At 30.4% G+C, this 24987-nt stretch overlaps 2 protein-coding genes across 3 annotated transcripts; both read left to right on the forward strand.

Annotated features, from left to right (window-relative positions):
* The first annotated feature begins 4241 nt into the window (after nt 1-4241).
* On the forward strand, nt 4242-12319 carry LOC130815013 (hydroxyproline O-galactosyltransferase GALT2). 2 transcript variants are annotated; one of them, XM_057681335.1, is made up of 7 exons: nt 4242-5742; nt 7413-7645; nt 7951-8241; nt 8832-8960; nt 9088-9261; nt 11351-11458; nt 11552-12319. In XM_057681335.1, the coding sequence occupies exons 1-7, from the start codon at nt 4860-4862 to the stop codon at nt 11753-11755; spliced, it is 2022 nt and encodes a 673-aa protein (XP_057537318.1). In that variant the 5' UTR covers nt 4242-4859; the 3' UTR covers nt 11756-12319. The 2 variants fall into 2 exon arrangements, with proteins under 2 accessions (XP_057537318.1, XP_057537319.1); XM_057681336.1 differs by lacking the exon at nt 11552-12319 and having other exon boundaries at nt 11339-11458.
* A 3684-nt stretch (nt 12320-16003) lies between these two features.
* LOC130815014 (transcription termination factor MTEF1, chloroplastic) lies at nt 16004-17504 on the forward strand. Its single transcript, XM_057681337.1, has one exon. It carries the CDS (start codon nt 16318-16320, stop codon nt 17212-17214), a length of 897 nt encoding a protein of 298 aa, XP_057537320.1. The 5' UTR covers nt 16004-16317; the 3' UTR covers nt 17215-17504.
* Nucleotides 17505-24987: the final 7483 nt, after the last annotated feature.

Genomic DNA, 24987 nt, shown 5'->3' on the forward strand with positions numbered 1-24987 from the left:
AAATTATTTATTCACTTTGATAATGATAATATCATAACAAATACAAAGATTTAATAATTAAGTTTATGTTGTAAATGAATTAATTTTATAAAATAATACTACCATTATGCGTATTAGTAAATATTTATAGTATTCGTATTTTACACAGGAATCTATCTAGTGTATATTAATCCCTGTACTTTATCTCTGTCATTTTGAGATTGCTATATTTTTTACATAATATTTCTTTGTTTTATTATTTTTGCTAAATTGAACTTTTATGCAATTGAGTGCGTTATTTTGATCATTTATATAGTAAATTATACATAACTATAAATTTTAAAAAATTATATTAATATTTTGAAAATATAAAATTAGATGATTCAAATAATATCCTACTTAACTATATATTTTCTTACACGCTGTAATATAGAATAAGCTTGAACGATAGATATAATTATAATATAGCAAGTATTTGAAGATGTGAGAAAGTATGTCATAATAATGTACCAAGGAATAGTCTTGTACATCTTGTGTGGTTCTTCAATTTTTGTGATTTTGGATGATTGTTTCATTGGCTTTACGAGTCATGGATTGAAGGATTCAATTAAATGACCTGGTTGTGGACCATTTTCTTTTATCAAGTGTTTATATAAAACACTACTATACACTAGTGTCAAGACAAAAACTTTTTATCTGTGTACTTTTTTGTTGGTTAGCATAGAGATAACGGACTGCTAAATATATAGTTTTTGTACTCTATTGGTCTAAGTTGGAATGAGTATGAATATAATTTTAGTAAGTAGTATGTTGATAGAAAATTTAAAAACAATAAGATAAAAAATTCAAAAAAGGAATAAAATAATACAACTTTCAATTTATTTTCAAAACTAAGCGTGAAAATTCCAAACATGTGGTTTGGGTCTGTTTACAGTTATTAACTGCGAATTGGTTAAAATAAGTCAAACAGTTGTTCGCAGTTAGTAACTACAAACAGCCCTTTGACTTATTTTGATCTGTTCGCAGTTACTAACTGCGAACAGATAGCTGCACAAATATGCAACATCTTTCTTTCCTTCTCATTTTCCTATTTCTCAAAACCCTAGTTGTTCCCAATCAAAAAAAAAATCAAAGTTGTTCCCAGTTACTTAGTGAGAACAACTAGTTTGTTTTTTTTGACCTGTTCGCAGTTACTAACTGCGAACAGGCCCCAAACCACAAGTTTGGAAATTGCACGCTTACTTTTGAAAATAAGTTGAAAGTTGAATTACTTTATTCCTTTTTTTGATTTTTTGTCTTAATGTTTTCAAATTTTCTATGTAAATATGGGTATGAAAAGTCTTATCGGACATAGATGGTGACCTAGTGGGTAATTGGGTATGAGGTTTTACCCGCGCCCATATCTAAATGATTTGCCCCATACCCAGTCAATCTATACCGTACTCGCAAGCTTCATATTTACAATGTACTACATTATATCAATTTCGTATATTTTTATTCAAAGCTATTGACAAAAATATTAGAATATTAATTTTATTTTATTACATTTTATAAATTAAATAAAATCAATTATAAAATTAAATTTTTAAGGAATTTTAGTTGAATTGAGAGAATGCAAGGCATGTCTAAGGTGGGTATATCCATGATGGAGATACTCAGTTGGCTATAGTGGTTAAGAATGAGTTTAAATGCATATCTAGGTGGACCAACATGGATATGAAAAGCTTACTCGCCATGGGTGTGGGAATGAAAATTTAAGGTGAGATATGGGGAAGACATACCGCACCTGTCCGCCTATTTTGGTTGATCAAACACACAAAATTAACATGTTTAGTAAATAACTTGCAAGGCAAAACCAAAAATCTACTTATAGTAGCTATTTTCATTTTTTTTCTTTTAAACAACTTTTTATCTTATAAATAGCTAACGGTCAACAAATTTTTTTGTCATTTATCTCCTTAACAACCGACTTAAATAGTTGACTTATTAATCAATACTGTCAAACATAGTTATCAGAATCCCGATTTCAATCTACGATTTTACGATCTTACGATCCAAAAATAAGCGACCGATCCGGATCGTAATTAGGATCTTAATGTGGTGGAATCGTCTGATCCTACTTAGTTCATAAATTCAGGTGGTAACATCACAACAAGATTTTACGATCCCACGATTCAACGATTCAATCCAACATGAATAGTTTCAATCGTAAAATATTTTCACAGCGGATGGATGAAATGTTTGATTATTAATATCAATTTTTCCGATTAAAAATAAAATGGGTAGCACAAAGGTTAAAGTTAATCAAATAAGGGGAGCAGCAAAGTGAAGGTGTATAAAATGTCGTCATTTGCAAGATTATGACTTTCATACACCACTACTATTTATCAATACCCAAAAAATAAATGTTGCGTTCAAAAGAAAAGTCTCCTAGAAAAGAGAAAGACAAATGAGATAAAATTATAATTTGATAAGTTTTCTATGTTAGAATTCTTCTTTATATTTACAAATATTACTATGGGGAAATTCATTAAAATATATCAACAATTTAAGTTGATTATATTTCGCCAAGTACTCAGTCATTGAAAAAGTGTCATTTAAAATTAAGGGGTCTTTTTTTAGATTATTGTATGATATGGTATAATATGATATGATTACTTCGCTATCTTTGTCTCTCTTAGTTTGTGTACATTTTCAAATATATTAAGGGATGTCCTAATGCATCTTATTGTGCATAATTATAAATTATAAAAAGTTGATATTAATAAATTACATTATAACGAATCAAATAAGATCTCAATTATGATTTAATTTATATATTTGGAATAATTTAAATTAAGAGTGTTAGGAATAATTTTAAAAACTAAATTGGGTAAATAAAGGGAGTATGTTTTAAGTATAGTTGAATTTGAATTATTAGAAGTGTTAAAAACTAAATATGGTATAGGAGTTTAAGGTATCTTAAGGAGAAATTTTCTTAAGAGATAAGTTAAAAATTGGCAAAAAATTATTTTTTTTGTTTAAACTATTAAAAAAAAAACAAAAGGCTTTATGTTTTGAGTTTTTCAAAAATATATTTTCCTTATTTACTTCAACCTCATTTTTCTGTAATCAACTCAAATCTAAATGGAGCTATATTGTGAGAACTTGTATATTAACATGCAATATGCTGGAAACTCGATTCAATTGACATTAGTGCAGGCACAAAATTATTTTAATTTTCTTTTTGTTAAAAAAAAATCATCAACAATAGTGATTTTTAATAAGTCCTCAAATCTAGGTGGACTATATTCTAGAAAATTATTTTGCTAGTTAGGCCTTGAGATTGAGAAATCAAAAAATTATTAAATTATTACATTAATTTAGGAAAAAAAAATCCCAATTCTTATTTTTCGTCATTTTTTTCATTTTATCGCCACCCCTTTTAAATAAAATTACGAATTTGCCCCTAGACTTTAAAAATTACAAATTTGCCACTAGACTTAAAATTTCTTATTTATACTACTACTACTACTACTACTACTACTACTAATAATAATAATAATAATAATAATAATAATAATAATAACAACAATAATAATAATAATAGTATTTAAAAAGATAAATTAAATATAATAATTAAAACAAAAATAAAAATTTAATAATAATAATAATAACAATCAAAATAATAATAATAATAATAATAATAATAATAATAATAATAATAATATAAATAAATTTAATAATTTTTTTTAAAAAAAATAAATATAATACCAGTCGCACTTTTTGTGCGACTGTACCTAGGTCGAGTTGCACAAAAAGTGCGACTCGACCTAGGTACAGTCGCACTTTTTGTGCGACTGCTATTTTTATTTTTATTTTTTTGAATTTCCAATTATGAAATTTTTTTGTTTAATTAATTTATTTTTTAAGTTATTGTTATTTAAATAAATGTTGTAATAAATTATTTTATTTTAATGTAATATTATATTATGATAATGTTATTATAATAATTAGTTTTGAATTTGAATAATTTATTTGAATGTTTAATTATTTTTTAATATAATAATAATATATTAATTAAAATTTAGTTGTTAATTAATTTTTAATTTTTTATTAATAATTTTTTTATTAATTTAGTTGATAATAGTGTTATTAAGTCCAATGCCAAATTCATAATTTTTTAAAGTCCAGAAGCAAATTCGTAATTTGATTAGGAGAGTAGCGATAAAATAAAAAGGGTGACGAATTATAAGAATAACCAAAAAAAATTTCAAAATTGATTGGTCTTGTGATCATGTCCATTTTCCACACCAATCACCACCAACAACAAACAAGCAAAAAGGCTTTTGAAGGACTTCACCATTCAGCAGTCGATCACACGCCATTCGGCAGGAGCCGATCGAAATTGCAGCTTGATTTTCCTATTCTTTCCCGATTCATATGAATTAGTATTTCGTTACTATACCCAGATTCATTTGAGGGTTTTCAGATTGATACACCATTCTTAAGCTCAATTAGTTATCGCGTTATTTTCCTTACGTTCTGTAAGCTTTTTCCCCTTTAGCATAAATACGCTGTTTGTTTGCTTTTTAAGCATTGATAGCCATTATTATTCACCCATAAAAATAATGGTGTGGCCATTAATCGATTTTCACGGGTTTCCTTTGAAAGCAACCTATTTTGATAGTTTTGGTTGATTGTTCATATGTTCTACTTTCAATCAAACTGGTGGGTTATTAATGTGATCCTGTTGAAAAATGCAAATTTTGTTTGAGATTTAATCATTTATTTCACTTTTTAGAGCTTTTTTGTCTGCAAGATACTGGGGTTTTCTTCATTAGAAATGGGTATTTCTGAATCTTAGTACAGATTTATAGTTGGTTATTGGGTGTGAAAAAATGAAGAGACATAAGGTGGAGCCTGTTGGTCCTAGGAGATTTAGATTGTCATGCTTTTTGTTGGTTTTAGCTACACTGTACTTGGTTTTCATTGCATTCAAGTTTCCTCAACTATTAGAAATTGCTTCTGGGTTTAGTGGGGATGATAGCTATGTTTTTGCTAAAGTAGGTGTACATGATGAAGATGTGAGAAAAGGATCTGCTATTTCCATGTATAAGGATTTTCATCATAGGAAATTGGAGGATAATGTAAACCAGGATGTAGAATTAATGTTGTTGGAACATCAAAGACTTGGGTCTCAATCTTTAAAACCCTTTAGATATCGGTATGGTCGAATCGCCAATGATTCGTCAATGGAGAGGAATGATTCTATCGAGTTGTCTGTTTTGGAGAAAATGGCGGATGAGGCTTGGACTTTAGGCTCAAAGGCTTGGGAAGAAATAGAGAATACTGATTTTGCTGATATTAGTGATAAAATTGTTCTTGATGGAAAACCGGAGTCATGTCCTTCATGGTTAGCCATGAGTGGGGAGGATTTGGTGAGTCAAGCCAATATCACATTTCTTCCTTGTGGACTTATTGCAGGCTCTTCTATTACAGTAGTTGGTACACCACATTATGCTCATCGAGAGTATGTACCTCAGCTAGCAAAGTTCAGGAATGGTAATCCGTTGGTCATGGTTTCGCAGTTCAGTGTAGAATTGCAAGGGTTGAAGTCTGTGGAAGGGGAAGCTCCACCAAAAATTTTGCATCTTAATCCTAGATTGAGAGGGGATTGGAGTCGCCGAGCAGTCATTGAGCATAACACCTGCTACAGGATGCAATGGGGAAAATCTCATAGATGTGATGGTTCTCCATCAACCAGGGATGAAGATTTGCTCAGTAAGGCAGCGAAACCTTTTATTTCTCTTAAAGTTCAATTTCTTTGTCCGTGTTACCTATAAAAATATACGTCATTCCAATATAAGCATTTCTTTTAGCACTAAAGATTTAGATATTGCTGTGTTTTGCAAAACTAAAACTAACTCGTAACAATATTTCATTGCTACCTTGAATTGACTAAACATAGTGTATTATTGGTGTTTTTTAGAGTGCTATATAGTATATACTATGCAATAAGAAAAGATTGTTAAGTAATTAGGTAATGAAATTGACGGAATTGAAATACACGGTAGCTTGTTGCATTGTTTATACATGTTATGTACAAGTCTCAAGAAAATGATGTTTGGATTAGTTATGTAGGAAAAAATGTTTATATTGGTTATGTGAGTTTAGCTAAGAGCTTCCAAGTTCCAAGTTCATTTGATGCTCAAATTAGTTTAGATTAGGGCTTGTAGGTTTTAAGAGTAAAGCCTAGTAATTAGTATAGTATAATTTGTTTTTGTCTATGGAGCCAGACTAATTAGCTAGTTATACTATACCACATGAAGTCTTATATACAACCACATTATATTACCTTAATGCCACACAATGGATCCCGCCGTTTGGGGTTTTTAATGTATGCTATTGCTACCTTACCCCGGTTATATTAAAGAAGTTGCCCCAATCGATGTTTAATTACAAACATGATATGAGCGCACATGATTTATTGAGCCGTTTTACTTCTATGATTGCTAAAAAAAAGTATTTGAGGTGCATAGTACCTCATTGCCTGAACCATAATCAAGTTGGCACCGGGGACAATTTGAGGCATAGGAGTTGCATGTCCTACTTATTGTTTCTTTTATTTTTTCGTTTTAGTTATTTCATTCGGTTATGTATCTTTGGCCTCTGATCCCTCCAATAATATATTCTTGACAAAGTATTTTTTCGTAAAATGAGGTGAAAATCTAAGTTTATGATTTATGTGCCTTCTTCTTTACATATGTTTAGTAAGTTGGACAATTTGAGAAGTATAAGAAAGCATATCTGGGTACATGAGATGCAACATGTCAAAACTTTTAGATAGCTCTACCAATTATGTGTGCATTACTCCTGATTTTGTTTATGATCAAAGGCTAAGGGACATATGAGAAGTAAGAGAATTAGTCATAATGTGTTGGTACAATATATAACTTTTTTTTTTGTTAAATATAGCCTCTTTGACAATATCCTTTTTTCCTCCACGCCTTTCTTCCTTGGTAATATCCTGCGTGATTTTTTGATTTTTAGACTGCCTATGTCCTATCTCCTTCCTTCCACCCCCATCCTTTTGTAAGATTGCAACTTCATGATACACTACAAGCCCAAACTTACAATAAGATTGCAGATGCACAACCACTACAAGATAAAGAGAGAGAGAGAAACTGAAGCAACGCGAATGCGACAACATGCAACGTTGAGTAGGACATCTTGAAAGAGGAGATAACAAAAGATCAGAAAATATAAGACCCATTTAGTGTCATCTGAATGTTGTAAGCATGTCTTAATCAAAGAAAGCTCTTAGTTGTATTTTGCAAATGACTGATGTAGTAACCTACTTTAATAGAGGGCTTTTTGACATTTATCTTACATACCCTCATCTGTAGGATTTAGGATTGCCAATACCAAATTTCTGATGTGCTTTTCTATAGTTGATGGATACAGGAGATGCGAAAAATGGATGTCAAGTGATGTGGTGGACCCCAAAGAGTCAAAAACAACCTCATGGCTCAAGCGATTTATAGGCCGTAAGCATAAACCAGAGCTTCTCTGGCCATATCCATTTGCAGAGGGTAAAATGTTTATCCTTACCATCCGTGCTGGCATTGAAGGATATCATATCAATGTTGGGGGTCGACATGTTACCTCATTTCCATATCGAATGGTATGTCAGTTGCAAAGTGGTGTTTCTTGAAAAGTTCTTATTAAATTTTGTTGGATGTTCATTGCTTTAAAGGTATTATTGCTTATGTGGTTTCCAACCTTGTGTAGTGAAAAATTGTTGTTTGCCTCAAAAATCTTTTCAACTTGAGTTCAAATATACTTGCTCCACAACGTCCCTAGATTAGACTAACAACCCTAATCACGTATCCATGGTTCTGCTTCTGCATCTTGGGGTAACTATATTTGATGTGTTCTTAGTTTAAGGCCTCTTTCATTAGTAAGCATGATGGTGGTCTGTTTATGCAGGGGTTCACTCTTGAAGATGCAACTGGTTTAGCAGTTCAAGGTGATGTGGATGTTCATTCCATATATGTGACGTCGCTGCCTTCTACACATCCCAGTTTCTCTCCCCAACGAGTTTTAGAGATGTCCGAAAAATGGAAAGCTTTCCCTTTGAACAAGAAACCTATTAAACTATTTGTCGGTGTACTATCTGCGACCAATCATTTTGCAGAACGCATGGCAGTTAGAAAAACATGGATGCAGTCCCTAGAGATCAACTCTTCAAAAGTAGCTGTTCGATTTTTTGTTGCATTGGTAACCACATTTTCCCATTTTAGTTGTGTGTTGAATATTAATGAAGAAAATCTGAAGAATAATTACCTTTATTTGTAGCTGCCTACCCTTTTCATTTATTGAATGTGTATTCTTTCGTTGTTGTATGTTTTGCTTTCTTTTGAAGTATTTTGTGCCGTATTTCCATGTATCATTAAAACCTGCATCTTGTTTCAAAGTGTTTTTCGTGAGCTAAATCAAGCTTGGTACATGAGGGAATTGCTAACCACCATTATGCTGAGCTGAGCACTGAGGTATTTCTTCATGGTAATGACATAGAATTTCTGATTGCTTTGACAATGAACCGTGTGGAATGAGGGTTAATTGTCACTTGAATTTTTGTTGTGTAGAGGTTTAGAACTAACTCCTGAATTTCTTAAAATATGATGCTGTCTGATAGTAGTTCTGAATGGTGAATTATCCACATTTTCCCGTTTTTGTTTGTCCTTCCTCTGGTTTAGTTTAAAATCAATGCCCTTTCATCTAAACAACCTGCTGTCTTCAGTTTTTTTTTTTTTTTTTTTCTATCTATCCACCTTACTATTATGTTACTCATTATCATGCCCCCGTAGAGTCAACGAAAGGAGGTTAACGCGATTTTGAAGAAAGAAGCTGCTTATTTTGGTGACATTGTGATTTTGCCTTTCCTGGATCGTTATGAACTTGTGGTTCTTAAAACAATTGCAATCTGTGAGTATGGGGTGAGTTCTCTTCCTTGTAGGGTACATCTCTTTTTCAAGCAGTTTATAAATGAGGTTTTATAATCAAGCCTCTTGAATTTTTTTTGCTTTTGCTTCAGCCTTTCAGTGTTTACTGTACTTAATGCAGGTTCAAAATGTTACTGCTGAATACATAATGAAATGTGATGATGATACATTTGTGAGATTCAACACTGTGCTGCAGCAAATTCAGGCGTTTTCTCCAGAGAAGTCTCTTTACATGGGAAATTTGAATCTCTTACATCGACCTCTTAGACGCGGCAAATGGGCTGTCACTTATGAGGTACAAACCCTTGGTTACATTCAAAGTTAATTTCTTTAGGACAAAGGCGTCAAGCTAATGGTTTGTGTACCCAATGGCAAGATATGATTCTCCTGTCTATTTCTCTTTTCTATCTGAATTAAGTGTCGTTTTAGGATACCTATAGTTCTACAAGCAATGAGAATGTTAAAAATCCACTCCGTCAAATCTAAAGGCTTGTCCAGTTTGCATTGCGGTAAATCATATTGGGTAAACTGTGTTAATTCCTTAAGTCCATTAAAGTGAAAAGGACAAGCAAAACCTTGGTGTAAACCAATATTGATGTAGAAAGCTTCGTGACCTTCATTTTTCTTGCTTGGATACATATCTTTAACTAGGTAGACTGAAGATGACACGGATACAATTGGGTTTTGCTAGAGCACAAGACAATCAATAAGAATGAATGGAGGAGTAAAATATATGTTGATGATCATGGAAATTGTTATTTGTGTTGTACATTAGTGTTAGGCAGAACCAAATTAAATATTTTGTTAGTGACGATTTTCCACGTTTTTATGCTTTTGTTCATGTGAACCATAATGTGAAATTAATGCTTTGGTATCAGAGGAATAAAGTTGCGCACATATGACCCTCTAAATTTAATCTACGTGGGAGCCTAGACTTAATGCTATTAGGGGGAAGGGAATTGATGATAGGGTTTGCGGCTATGGTTGTATGGTATAATAACCTTTTGAAGGTGCAGTTCCGAGTTTGGTAGATATTTAAAACTATTTTAGTAGCGTTTAAGATTAAGCGTTGAAGAGAAGAGTCAGATATTATTAAATTTCGCAGACATTATGAATTATACCTTTTCTACAATCCGAGGATGAAGAGTAAGGCAGTACACCAATCATTCATGCGTATTATCAAAGATGAGAAGAGGAAGCATGTGCCTTTTGAGTTCTAAGGATTAGAATTGTTAAATTTACTATATGAGGAGGTAAATTGTGTGTCAATGACGTGCATCTGGAACATGAAATTCTCCGTATAAAACATTTTTCAAGGGAAAACACTATTGTAGATTAAATTATCATTGTTTGTTTATTACAAGAGTCGTCAAAAAGAAAGTGAAAATGTAATTGAAGAAGAAATAAGTGCAATAGGACTGAAATGTTTTATATGGATAATTTCATCAGGAAGATGAAATTCTCCATATTAAGGTTAATTTACAGAGGTATGGAGACTCTTGTTCTTAATCAACCTTAATCAATGAACTAGGAATGAAATGCATTAGGAAATAAGTGCAATAATCAAGAGATAAATTTACAAGGTTCACCCTACTAGGGCTACGTCCTCAGTGGTAGCTAGCGTTGACTAAAAGTAGAGAAAACAATGGAGCTCTCCAAGAACTCTTACAATGGAGTATTACACTAGAAGAAGAGAGAAAGTAAAAGAAGGATATGTGTTTTGGTCTTAGGATTAGAGTCATCCTAGGTTAATTTGTAACCACTCTTATTTATACTAGGAGTCGTAAGCCATCATTGGGACGAAGGTCCACAACAAAAAGAAAGATTAAGTCCACCTCAGCATGTATCAGAATAGAGGTGCACGACTGACGAGGTACTTGTTCAAGCGCTATATCTGCTCGTTCGAGCACCTCAGCAATTCCATTTACTGACTTTGCTGTTTCACTGCCTCGTTCAAGGCACTACTCAACCCATTGATGCTTTGTTCGAGCACATTGACTAGGCATCACCTTAACGCTAGTGATTTTACTCCTCATCATACACACCTCCTATGCACCTATACACCAACATACACTGCTTTATTGCATTCGGCAAGACCGCAAGAGAGATAGCCTGTTGTGTGCAACATTGCATCAACAATGCGCTACCCTTAATCTCAAGTCCCAACAATATGGAGGTTGTGTGCAAGCAAACACAGAATGCTATCAACACTAGATATATATGTACAAAGTTTGAAGATTAGGGAACTTTAAGGCCAAAATTTTCGGTCTTGTAATATTTGCTTTTTTTATCCAGGTTTTATTGTCGGTTTTGTGATACTTCTGTCTCAGATATAGGTGATAATGCATTTTCCCATGTTTAAAGAGATTTAGTTCATGTAACAGGAGTGGCCGGAAGAAGTTTATCCTCCTTACGCTAATGGTCCAGCTTATATAATTTCCAGTGATATTGCTAGGTTCATTGGAGATCAGCATACAAACCAACGCTTAAAGGTCATTACTCGATAGCAGAAAATGTTCATAATACCCATTAAATCTATTAGTCATTTCTGACTTCACTAAGTTAATTTCGGGTCTTTCTCGCAGTTGTTCAAGATGGAAGATGTGAGCATGGGCATGTGGGTTCAGCAGTTCAACAGTTCTCGTCGAGTCCAGTATTCGCACAACTGGAAGTTTTGCCAGTATGGATGCATGCAAGGGTATTACACTGCACATTATCAGTCCCCAAGACAGATGCTTTGCCTGTGGGATAATTTGGCCAAGGGCCGTCCTAATTGCTGCAACTTTTGATGAACCGGGTAAAATACTGATTCGATAAATTTGCATCTATCCATTTTTCCGAGTGATTTTCCGAGAAAGATTGACAGAATTTTGATTGTTAGTATCAGCCAGTAAAAGAACGAGTGTGGAATTCGACTGAAAATTAGTACCTGATCTTGATTCTGATGTATTCATTCTGATATCTTATGTGGTGAGGTCTGTTGTATTCATGCTGCTGTATCACGATCTCGCCCTAGCAAGACAAACTCGTTACTTTCTCTGTCCTTTTGATTTTGCTACATAATATGCTAAGTTTTCAGTTTGATGCGGATCAAAGGGACGGAGGAGAAGATCTTACTGAAGGCCTGGTCACTTATTTTGACGTGTCTTTAAGGCCTATCATTTGTAATAGTTTTCTAATTGTTGTATGAACACATTGTAGACTTTGTGGGATTTAGGATTTTTTTCATTGCTAAATAGATTTGAAATTACAAGGAATATATGGTGGGGAAAGAATTACTTGTTTTAATTCCTTTAGAGTGTAACATTATGCAAACTTGTTAGAGTTTTTAAAAGAAAATGTTGCTATCTCAATGAGACAGAGAGAGTTTACAAACAATAATATTTTGATTCTCCTTCTCACATGTCACAAACAAAACATCATCTACTTTTGGTTGAACAGTGTATTTTTACGTGTTTTTGGTTTTACGGATTATAATGGACAATCAAAATGTCTCATTAAATCATGTGCACCTCTTATCTATATGAAGTCGAAAATGAGATTTGCTACTAAGGTCAGTCAGAAACAACCCTCTTTATTATCGCTAAAAAGAGTAAGGTTACATCCCTATCCCCTCAAACTCCACCTAAGTGGGAGTCTACATTGGATAATATAATGTCGTTGTTATCTCCTCTAAAACATATGTCTATGCTCATGTGAAAAACAAACAAAATCTGGGATTAAACATTTACAATTACATATAATATGATATTGTACGGACTAGTAAAAGTTCTTACAAAAATAATTCAGTATAAAGCTTGTGAGCTATGTTACTGGGACTCTTCATTTTGATTCACATATTTATGTATGCTCGAATATTGGTATGGCATTTAGAGACTTCATTTTAGCCGTAAAATTGAATATTTAGACGTATCCAACACTTAGACATGTACTAGTATCCAATATCAGTACCCGAGTCCAAGTAACTTGTGACTTGTAAGACATAATCAATACCTAGGACCTTATGGGTTGAATTTTTATCACCACCATCCGATTATATGTGCTGTGGTCTGTTATGTTTGGTGTTTGTGTAGCATAAATTGTCCGGGTAGAATTACTTCCTGACTTGTTCGTTGAAGTAGATGATCTCTTTTTAGTGTACATTCATTTTTACTATGAAAAGGGCTTGCTTGTGTTGATATGATAATCGGGACTGCTAGTCCTAAATGCAAAAGAGCAGGGCATTTAGGCTTCATACATAGAAATATATACAAGGATTTAAGGATGGACAACCAGTTAAAACCCGAATTTCTGTTCCTATATGGTATGGTAAAGATTGTGGGAGCAGCATTAATTCAATTTGCATCACATATATGTCCAACTATTTTAGGTAGGGCTGGCAAAAGCTGACCCGACTTGCTAACCTGATCTGAAACCGACCCGAAATTAGCGGGTTTGGGTTTAGATTTTTGACCCATTTAATTAAATGGATCAATCCGACCTGATCTGTTTATTAAACGGGTTAGGTTCAGGTTGAATATTTAAACCCGAAAAAAACCTGTTTAACCCATTTATTAAATGGGTCAATCAGGTCAGGTCGACCCATATTTAACCCATTTATTAACCCATTGAAAATTTTAATTTTTAAATGACTTAATATTTAAAAGTAATATTTAAATAACCCATTTATCAATCCAGCGAGCAGCGTGCCAGCAAGGCATTGAAATTGAAATCAGATAAAACCCTAAACGGCTAAACTAAACATTTGTTTGTTTCCTGCTGCCGCCTCCTCCTCACTTCCTCTTCTCCTCTCCTTCCTCTTCTCGCCTACACTACACCTTCATCTTCTCTGCGAGACTGCGACCTACGGCCTCCTACACATTCTTCTCTTCTCCTTCATCTTCTCTGCGGCACCAAGGTAAGTCCGATTTTTCTGTTTTTTTTTATCGATTTTATTTTTTTAGATTTGGATTGTGTTCGATTTTTTTGTGTTTGATTTTGATGTTCATTGCTGATTGCTGGAACTGATTTTCTCTCTTTAATTCTTCATAATAATTTGGTTCGTGTTTGTGTTATTTAGGGTTCGATTTTTTCGAATTTGTTGGGGTTTCATTTTTACTAAACTGGTAATTTGCATCTTGTTTTTTATTTCATTTTTCTGTTTCATTTTTATCGATTTTTTCGATTTTTTCGATTTTTCTGTTTGTGTTATATTTACTCCATTTTTCTTTATGTTTTGCAAGATTCATATTTTCTATTTCATTTTCTAGGCTTGTTGCTTCATCGATTTTTATTTTACTGTAATCTTTGTGTAATCTGTGTTAATACTGTGTTGATTTAGATTTTGTTTTACTAAACTGGTAATATTTTCTGTTTTGATTTTGATTTTACTCCATTTTTCTTTATTTACTCTATTTTTTGGTTTTCTGACCCAATTTTGATTTTGATGTGTAAGTTTTTTGATCGATTTGTTCTGATTTGGATTGTGTTCGATTTTTCTGATTTTTCAGTTCAATCTTCCTGATCTTCAATTCAAGCTTGTACTGTGTTCGATTTTCAACTCCATTAATGGATGAAAGTATGTTTACTGTGTTCCATTAATGGATGAAGCTTGTAATGTTTTACAGTGTTAGCCATAAATTAGTTTTTATGTTGTAATTTTGTAATATTGTAATTTTGTAATATTGTAATTTTTGGGTCAAATGGGTCAAATGACCTGAATTATATGGGTTCAATGACCTGAAAAAAAAAGCAGGTTAAATGGGTCATTAGCAGGTTGACCCGACCTGCAACAGATCAGGTCGGGGTTTCAATTTTTGACCCATTTAATTAAATGGGTCAGGTTCAGGTCAAGGGTCTGTTGACCCATTTATATATGACCCGAACCTGAAAACGACCCAACCCGACCTGTTTGACACCCCTAATTTTAGGTTTGTATCACATATATAGAAATATAGCAATATTAGTAACAGTTACGAAAAAAAAAAAAATTTAATAGCAAATTTAATGGGAAGGAGGTGTATAATAGATCAATAGCAACAAGTAAATATTTACATTTCATCCATTATCATTTTAATGAGATTATATTAAGCATAGTACCTACATGATTCAAATGCTAACTACCTTCAAGAGACTCTAAAAAAGGGAATACTACAAATACTACCCAAAAAATGAAGGTCTCTTTTTAGATTCAAGACCATAGTTTGGAAGCCAATTTATCATTGTTTGCATGAAAGATATACTTATATTGGATTTTGGCGGTGAGGATTTTATTTTGTCATAAAGGTGATAGAAAATTTTCAAGCATATAGACTATTAGTTTTAGAAACGCATCCTTACACTTTTAGACTATCGGACTTAAAATTCAAAATATAAGGTTGCGAGTTTAAAGTTATAAATTTATAATCAAAATGATGAATTTTAATTTATAAAGTATCATAAAATATTAATGATGATAAATTTATAAATTAAATGTGAATGCTTCAACTTAGTAGTATTGATGTGGGATTAATTATTCACGTTTAGCAGAAAGTTGCGAGTTCAAATCCTAAGTACAACTTTCTAAAAGTTTTCTATTAAATGGTGTTGCATATGCAACCCTTAGTACTTAACTAAGTCCGCCACATCTATCATGTGCCATGCATGTGTTTATGTTACAGGTGTTTGGAAAATGGTTGTTGGCTTATTTAATTTGCTTATTTGGCTAACTAATAGTGTTGGCTTATTTTGTTAACTTTTATGCTAGTTGGATAAATCAACTTTTTGATGAGATGTTTGATAAAATAATGTATTAACTCCTAGCTAAACAACCTAAAACCAATCAAGTTACTTTTCATTATTTTTGCTGGATGAAAACCATTTATTAAACAAGTTTTTTGACTTTTTAACCAACTAAAAGTCAACATAAAAGTCAATTACTAAACACCCTATAGTCTGCCAAGTAATTTAATTTTTCATAGTAAGAACAAAAATTCTTAATCAATCACCGTGTTTTGTAAATCACCACAAAAAGACGGAATGAATAATAATAAAATAAACAAAATCAAAAAAGATAAATTAAAATAACAAAACTCTCAACCTATTAAATCTCACAACATAAAAATAATTTATTAATCTCATAAATAACTATTATTTACTAACACCTTCTCAAATGTGAAACATGATCCAAGTATAAGTAAGTTCATTTTTCATAGTGAGAAACATGATCCAAATCTTAAAGTGATAATCTTGTAGCCAATAATACTTGGAAAAACAACCACATCTTCAAGATAAGGCCAAGCAAAACACAAACACACTTTCCCCTCATATTACATTACACCCATTTCTAACCTCCTTCCCAAACAAACCTTAACCCATCATCAAACCAATCAAAATGAGAGCAATAGCTTCAGCACTACACTCATCCCTCTGTTTAACACCCCCAAATTCACCCAATTCAATCCAAGAACAATCATCCTTAAAACCCAAAAGTATTCTATCAAATCACCCACTTTACTCCCAAACAAACCCTAATATCTCCCTCCAATTCAAAGAAAAAATCCTTTGTCTAGAAATCCTAGGCATTGATTCAAGCAAAGCCCTTGCTCTTAACCCTTCTCTTCATTCCACTTCCCTTAATTCCATCAATTCCTTGATATCCTTCCTTCAATCTAAGGGCATCCACCAAAAAGACTTACCTAGAATTTTGGGTATGTGCCCTCAAATCCTTACATCCAACATAAAATCTGACCTAATCCCAGTTTTTAATTTCCTTTATTATGATCTGGGTGTCCCTCAACATAACTTAAGAAAAGTGATTAATAAATGCCCAAGATTACTAATCTCAAGTGTAAAAGATCAACTAAAACCAGCCCTAATTTATCTTAAGAGATTAGGGTTTAATGATTTGGAAGCATTAGCTTATCATGACCCAATTTTATTAGTATCTAATGTTGAAAATACATTAATTCCGAAGCTCGAGTTTCTGGTTGAATTGGGTTTTAGTAAAGAAGAAGTAATTGGTATGGTATTGAGATGTCCTGCATTGTTTACATTTAGTATTGATAATAATTTTAAGCCTAAAATTGAGTATTTTCTTGGGGAAATGAAGGGTAAATTGAAGGATTTGAAGGAATTTCCTCAATATTTTGCATTTAGTTTGGAAAATAGGATTAAACCCAGGCATTTGGAGGTTTTGCAGAGTGGGTTAAAGCTTCCTCTTTCTGTTATGCTAAAGAGTACTGATGAGGAATTTATGCGGTTGTTAAAAAAAGGGGATAATATTGGTTAATCCAAACAAGGCCTTAGTGGGGTTTATAGTAATTTTATGTTTTTGATTTGAGCCTAATTTTTTTTACCGAAAATAATTTCTTTGTTAGTTTTATCATTAATAAAAGTAAGATATATGTTCAATTCTTTTAAACTACACTCTAGATAAGAGCTATTTAATGACAATATTAGTAATTAAATATTATAATAATGTATTTTATTTTTGTCTTTGTGATCGTAAATATGGTTTTTTCCATTTGTATAAACTTTGGCTTTATAGTTTATATAATATATAATTGTTATGGCCTTGAATGTGGATTATATTTTGTGGTCGTATTATTAACGTTTAACAAGTAGTTTGGTTGTTGTATTAAATGATGGAAATTATAATGAAATTAAAATATAACCTTATGATAAGATCGTTTTTTGATAAAAGATTCAAATCTGATAAAATAAATAAAATTTCATATAAATATTCACCATTACATTTACTGTTGTGAAATAGCGAGAAAAAACAAAAAAATAAGAAAATAAAAACAAAAACAAATGTGAAGCAAGACTAGCTAGGTACATATCAAAAATTGTACCTCATTCAACAACTACATTCATAATTCAATTAAATTTTCAAGTGAAAATAGACAAAAAGACTAAATCAAAATTGTTCGAGGGGTTAAAATTTGTAAAAATACCTTATATAGGTATTATTACAAAAAAAAAATTTAAAAATTAAAGGGCGTGACCGACCATAATATCTCTAACTCCGACTATAAATTCAAGTAAGTTAGTTTGATGATGTAATCAAACTAAAAAAGTTTATGATGAAAAATAGTTGGACATAATTGAAGAAGAGGGGGTAGATTTGGAATAAGAGAAGCTCCCAATCCTATTATTTATAGTATGATCTTTGACTTGATCTTCATAAATTGTGTCCAACATATTTTTTCTTCTTGTGAATTTCATTATATTCACAAATTGAGGAGGAGCAACTTCTATTGCTATCCCTGCCACTCTGGAACTTGCTCCCATTTTTTTTTTTTAAGGAAATTAATTAATTAAGAGAAAGAAAAAAGAATTATTATTATTTTTTTGCTTGGTTCAACTACTAGTGAATACACTCATCTTATATAGGCAATATTTGTTGATATGTCACAATGACAAATGCCGCCTTTTAATTTTATTGGTATTCTTATTAATTGTGGGGATGGTTCACCACTCTTAATGGTGAGGAAAAAAATTTTCGCACTAATTTCTGAAAAATACTTTTTTTCTCATCTACATCATATTTTTATGTGAAAATTTTTAACATAGAAAAGTTATCTCATCAACGAGAAAAAAAAAAAATTTCTCAGCACTTCCTAAACACTAATTTATATAGAATTTTTTAAGTATGTTAAAATATAACAAAATGAGTGTCTAATTATAAAGCATAAAATTTCATGACCATTGATATATTTGTATATATTTTTTTATATATGTATGAAATAAAAAAACCTATTTACAAAAATAAAATTTGTTATTAGGACTAGTGTTAAGCTTTTATTTATTTTAGCTTGTGGAAAATTTTCTCCCATTGAGATTTTTTTTAAAAAACATTTGTAATTTTTTTTAACTTTACTCACTAATGGGATATAAACCCCACAAAAAAGTTTCCACTCATAGAAAATTTCCCCACTATTGGGAGTGGTCTTACTAGTTGAGTAGTTTCCAAATAAATTTCCATTATTTAATTTTTATTTTAACCAATTTTAATAAATTTGTTCTATTTTTATTTTTGGATATGATTTTGTTATTTTACTTTTTATATTTTTTCTCTTATTTTTAAATACACTACTGATTTAACTTGTTATATATGATTTTTTAGTGCCTCTTCTGAGAGACCGTCTTTATAAGATATGACTCTCCAGGCCCAGGTCCAACAATTTAAAAAAGGAAAAAAACTTAAAAACTGACGCGCACGTTTCACATTATTTGGAGTTGGTGTTATAACCTATTGAATTGGTGGTATAACCTATTAAAGTTGGTATTTGGAGTTGGTGTTATAACCATTAAAGTTGGTATTATAACCTATTTGGAGATACCAACCTTAATAGGTTATAATACAAACTCTAACAGGTTATAATATCAGCTTCAACAGGTTATAACACCAACTCCAAATAGGATTACGCAACACGCGTTTTTCTAGTAGTTGTTTTTCTAAGTAAAAATGGGTACCCATTTGAAACGTGTCTCTTATATAAACGGTCTCAAGTAAGAATTTGTGATAATTTTTTAGTTTTTATAACAAAAATAAACGTTAGAAAATAACAAGGACAGAGAAGTTATTGAGAATTGAGAACTCTATCAAACATTGTGGCATACAACCAACTACGTGGACTTCCCCTACTTTCAATGTTTACTTCCTCCTTTTGATGATATTTAAATTTGCCATAATTTTATCTTAGCTATGATTTATATTTAATTTTAAATTTTTTTTACATATTTAACTTATGTTTTCATCTTACTATATACTTCTCTCATTACCCGCAATATTTATATTTGTCTTTTTTTTATTTCTTCATTAAACACTTTTAGGAGTAAATTTGGTGGTACAATAATAAATTTTTTTTAATTTTTGTCCTCTAAAATAGAGACAATATGAGTATAAAAAATTAGACTTCTTTTCATTCAATTACAAACCTTTATTTGATAGTCTTGTCATGTCTCAATTAAATAGTGAATATCACTTTTTTAAATAAAATTTTAAATTAAATTCTCAGATACATATTTTCTTCACTTAGAAATAAAAGAAAATTTTCAAACCTTTATACTTTTCCCATTTTCCACGGATTATGGTGCTAAGAGTAATACACATGAGTATACGTTAATATTGTCCACAATAATGTTTCTAAGTTCTACTTTTTATTAATCAATTAATCATTTAATAATTTTCCTAAATAAATGCTCTAATTCCACCCATACAATATATAACGATTTTTGGCGAAAAATTAAGTTAAATACTCTCTGTGCTTATTTTCGTTTAAATTTTGTGCCCTTTAACATAGCATTGAATTTATCTCTAATAATTTTCGTTTTTTTCTCTAGAAAATTCCCTCAAACTTAAATCTAAATATAAAAATTTTCAACAAAATGCAATAAATCAAGCAAAATAGACGGTTAATCACAATGGAACAAAAAATATATAAACTTATATAACTACAAGTCTACAACCGTACTACTTATGTATTTGTAATTGTATTAGAGTGCAAATACGCTGTTAGTGTATTTGTACATAAATACGATGTTAGATTTTGATAGTACTTTAATAGGAGTACTTCTTTGTGGTAATTTATATATACCTTTTAAATATTTGAATTTTTGAAATCGAATCAATTGGTTCAATTATGTTTTAGATCCCCCTATTCCTCCAATCAAATTAAAAATACTCCCAAATGAGTATTCATATGTAATAAGAGTTTAGAACGGTATGATAACCATTTATTTAGGTTGAATTTAGGGTTGTATTCGCTTATGCTTATGCTATGATCCGAGTTAGTTAATAGAAACACTATTAATATTGAATTGAGTAACATATTACTAAATAAATAAAGTTAACTTGGTTCGGTACACATAAAAATAAGAGTTCCACTCACTTTATATTAGTATCCTGTATTTGCTACCGCTTTGATGTCAATAAATAAATGAATATATTTCTAATATTTAAACTTTTACAATTATTGGGAATTATATAAAAATGTAACCCCCAAGGGCAATGGAGATAAAACAACAATTACAATGTATATATTCTTCCATTGACAAGGTCAAGAACCATAGACTAATAAAGTCTCATAAGTCAAAAAAAAAAAAAAAAAACCACTAATTTGAAAGAACATATTCCTTCCCCTTCTCACTTCTTCCAACCCTTAGCTTAATTAAGAGATAAACCCAAATCCCCCAATCCTTATTTGAAGAAAAATTGTAATAGCAAATTTTGCATGAGACTGTTTCACTATGGGACAAATTTATATATTCAAATTTATTTCTTTAAATGATCATTTTATAATGGTAAATGATTACTTTAAGATTATAAGTTATCACTTTAAGACTATAAAAATTGAGCACTCTAATTATAAGCGATCACTTAAAGGTTATAAGTAATCATTTTAAAACAATAAATGCATATTGGACGGATCCTATAGAAATAGTCTCACCGGCCATGAGACCGTTTCAGTTGAGAATTTGTGTATAAATAAATAAAAACATAATCATAGACAAAAAGATAGGAAGTACAATAAAAATCCTCTTAGGAACAATAATTTCATACCCTTGAGGCCCTTCTTCTATAATAGTTTCCAATTTAGAAAAGTTTGATTTTCTTGTAATAACTTTTCTTTGAGGGATAATATGAATTGAAGGTGATACCTCCATTAAACTTCCCTTCACCATTCTAAATTTTGAAGATCTTAAAAGATGTGGATGCATGATTGATTTTGTAAAAAATAATTTTGGGGTTATATAAATATAAATTAAAGATGGGTTTATAAGGTAATTAGTTTTTATAAGTTGGGGATTAGAGAGGAGAAGGGGATTTAAATCTTCAACCTCCTTGTTAGGAAAATGAAGAAAAATGACTCTTATTTATAAATGATACATTATTATATATAATTAGTAAAAACACAAGAATTTTAGATATTCAAAAAATGGTGAAAAAAATTGGATGGTAAGCAATTAGTAAAATGAAAAAAAAACACAGATTGGCATAAACTACATCTTTCAAAAAATAACAAAAATGTGTTGTGGATAATATTAACCCATTTTATTATATGGTATAGCAATTAATTAATTATAATGTTCATTTTTGTATTTGGTTCAAACTTGATTTTTTTTTTTTATGATTTTTAATATTGATTTATGCCACATAATTTTCCTAATAAAATTTTAAAACTCCCTTCATCATTTATTGATGAAAAATATATAACTAACAAAATTGTTTCTTGATCATAGTTTACTTTCAAGTAAATTCTTACCACATGGATGGTTATGTAATACATACATAAAAGTGGATTGTAGTTAATGAAAATGATATGAATAATATTTCTATTAAAAAATATATAACAAAATTATATGACATTTTAAATATTAAAAAAAATACCAATTTTAGTGAAACAGAAAGCGTTATGTTAATTATTATCAATAGAATAATTCACATATGAGTATTTCTGCAATATTGAAAAAAGAGATTAATTAGAAAAACGAATAGCTAATAATAAAATATTGAAATTTATAAATATATGGATGGAAAGTTAAAAAAGGAATAGAGGGTGTTTGCCATTCTAAGTTAAATTTTTTGTTGTTGGCTAATTCTTTAGTTCAATTATTGGAGTATTACTATTTCAGTTTTTATTATATTCAAATTTAATATTGCACAGTCATGAAGTTATTTTGGTAGATATAATAAGAAAAAATTATTTTTTAAATGTTAACAACAAAATTTGTATTGTATTTTAGCTATTTTATAGCTATCAAAATAATATAATAATAAATTTATGACCTATTGAGTTAAATTCGACCAATTTGAAACCAACCTGTGCCACAAATCTAGATATTCATTGCCAATCTTTATTAAAAAATCATGCCCAAAGGAATGGGCACATTTTTTAGGGTCGAATCTTACTTCTTAGTCATGTAGCTAAGAATAGCTGGTCTTGGAGGAGACGACCTTATAATGAGACCGTCAATTTGGGTCGGTTCAATTCGCGCGTGTAATAACCTGGGCATTTTTTTTCATTTTTTAGGCATTTTTCAATTTTGATCTTAAATGTATCAATTTTGACCTTAAAGGTATTAATTTCAAAATTGATACCTTTAAGGTCAAAATTAATAAATGCCTAGAAAATTGAAATATTGGGCCGGCCCTAATTGACGGTCTTATAATGAGACCGTCTCGTCTAAATTTTTGTGAGCTAAGAATGTCCGTTTTTATGTTGTATAGGTTGTTGGTTGGTTTGGGGCTCATTTTAGCCTGTCTGTTTTGGCTAGCTTTTGCTTTCTTTTTCGTGCTAGAAAAGTAGTTTTTTCCTTTCATAGCCCAAGTTATAAAATTTTTTTTTAGAATTAATATATTCCTTTTAATAAAAAAAAATCATGCCCAAAGAGGGTAGTCATATTGACATTATATTGAATCAATATTTTATCATTCATCATTGGTTTTTGTTATAGACACCTTCGTTTCAAAGCAAGAGAACTTCATATGTTTGTATATGATTTTGATAATAAACACTTGATACATTTTCTGTTTGTTTAATATATGTCTAATTGATCTTTATTATACATTTGGTATGTTATGTCATTAATATACGAATGGGGAAAGGCAATTAACTAGAAGTAAGATATACTTTCTCTAATTATTTCTATTCTATTTTAATCTGTCTTTTTAACTTTGTAATATTTTTTTTTGAGTTTGTTTCCACCACTTTATTAATGCTTTTCCACACATTTTCTCTCATTCTCTTCTGCTTTGAATCGTATCTAGCGAATTATGGCAAAATGTTAGTATTATTTAACATTGAAAATTAATAAATAATAGGAAAAATTGTCAAAAGATACCTAATAAATTTTTTTCTTCCAAAAAGTACCTAATAAAAAAAGTTTTGCCAAAAAATACCTAACAAAATTTTTTCTTTTTCAAAGGGTACCACGTGACGTTTTCATTCAGTTGACCGTTAAATATAACGGTTGACTAGTCAAAATCGAAAATTCTTTTTCCTCATTTTCAATTTCTGTTTCAATTTAACTTCGATTTTGAGTAAAAAGCAGAGGAATAAGACAGTGAGAAAATTGAATTGGAAAAGAATTTGAAGATGAGAAAGAAGAATTTTTTATTTTAACCAGTCAACCTTTATATTTGACGGTCAACTGAAGGAAAACGTCAATTGGTACTTTTTGGAAAAGACGAAATTTTGTTAGATATTTTTTGACAAAACTTTTTTTATTAGGTACTTTTTTTACACTTTTTCCTAAATAATAAACACAAATATTTCGTAATTAATATGAATGAAAACACAAATATTTCTTATCTCTTCAAAATTTTTACAATCGTACAATTTAATCAAGAGATTAAGGATACTTAAACTAGTTAAACAAACTACATCAACTAGGCTATCATGAATGTAACTACACACCCAAAACATATGGCTAACAAGTAACAACTAACAAGTATGAAAAACCAAGAGACTTTCTTACTCAATCTTGTAACTTCTATATAAAAGCTATTTACTGCGTTTTATTTTGTTGGTTACATTGATTTTTCGACAGTTTTTAAGTATCATTCGAGCAACAATATCATTCACAAAAAAATTACAAAAATTATAAATTAATATTCTATATATTGAGACGTATCTAATAAGATTTTACATTGATATATTTTAACTTATCTATCCATGAAAATCCATATTTAAATTTCTCACTTCTAGTATGAATTATTTCAAATGTAACCAACAAAATACAACAGAGGAAGCAGTAATTGACAGCTGAATCATACAATCTATTAATTTTGATGTATAATAACAAGTGGCAGACTTAGGATAGTTGTGTCATTAGTCATTTTTAATTGGATTAAAAAGTCTACATTGCAATTCTGTTATTAAGGATATAATTAATGATTATATCAATTAAAAATTTACCAATTTAATCATATCCGTTCATAATATTAAACCTCAGTAAAAATGGAAACAAATAAACTAATTTAAAATCAGTCAATCATAATGTGTTAACTACTATAAGTATTACAAATTTTTTTACATATACCAATATTAAATCC

The sequence above is a fragment of the Amaranthus tricolor genome, chromosome 6, assembly GCF_026212465.1.
Source record: "Amaranthus tricolor cultivar Red isolate AtriRed21 chromosome 6, ASM2621246v1, whole genome shotgun sequence".
Taxonomy (NCBI): domain Eukaryota; kingdom Viridiplantae; phylum Streptophyta; class Magnoliopsida; order Caryophyllales; family Amaranthaceae; genus Amaranthus; species Amaranthus tricolor.

Excerpts from the sequence above, each read along its gene's own strand:
- LOC130815013 (XM_057681335.1), top strand. The coding sequence starts at position 4,860 with ATGAAGAGACATAAGGTGGAGCCTGTTGGTCCTAGGAGATTTAGATTG. Across the intron at positions 5,743-7,412 it reads CAGGGATGAAGATTTGCTCA|TTGATGGATACAGGAGATGC; the intron begins GTAAGGCAGCGA and ends GCTTTTCTATAG. Across the intron at positions 8,242-8,831 it reads TTCGATTTTTTGTTGCATTG|AGTCAACGAAAGGAGGTTAA; the intron begins GTAACCACATTT and ends ATGCCCCCGTAG.
- LOC130815014 (XM_057681337.1), top strand. The coding sequence starts at position 16,318 with ATGAGAGCAATAGCTTCAGCACTACACTCATCCCTCTGTTTAACACCC.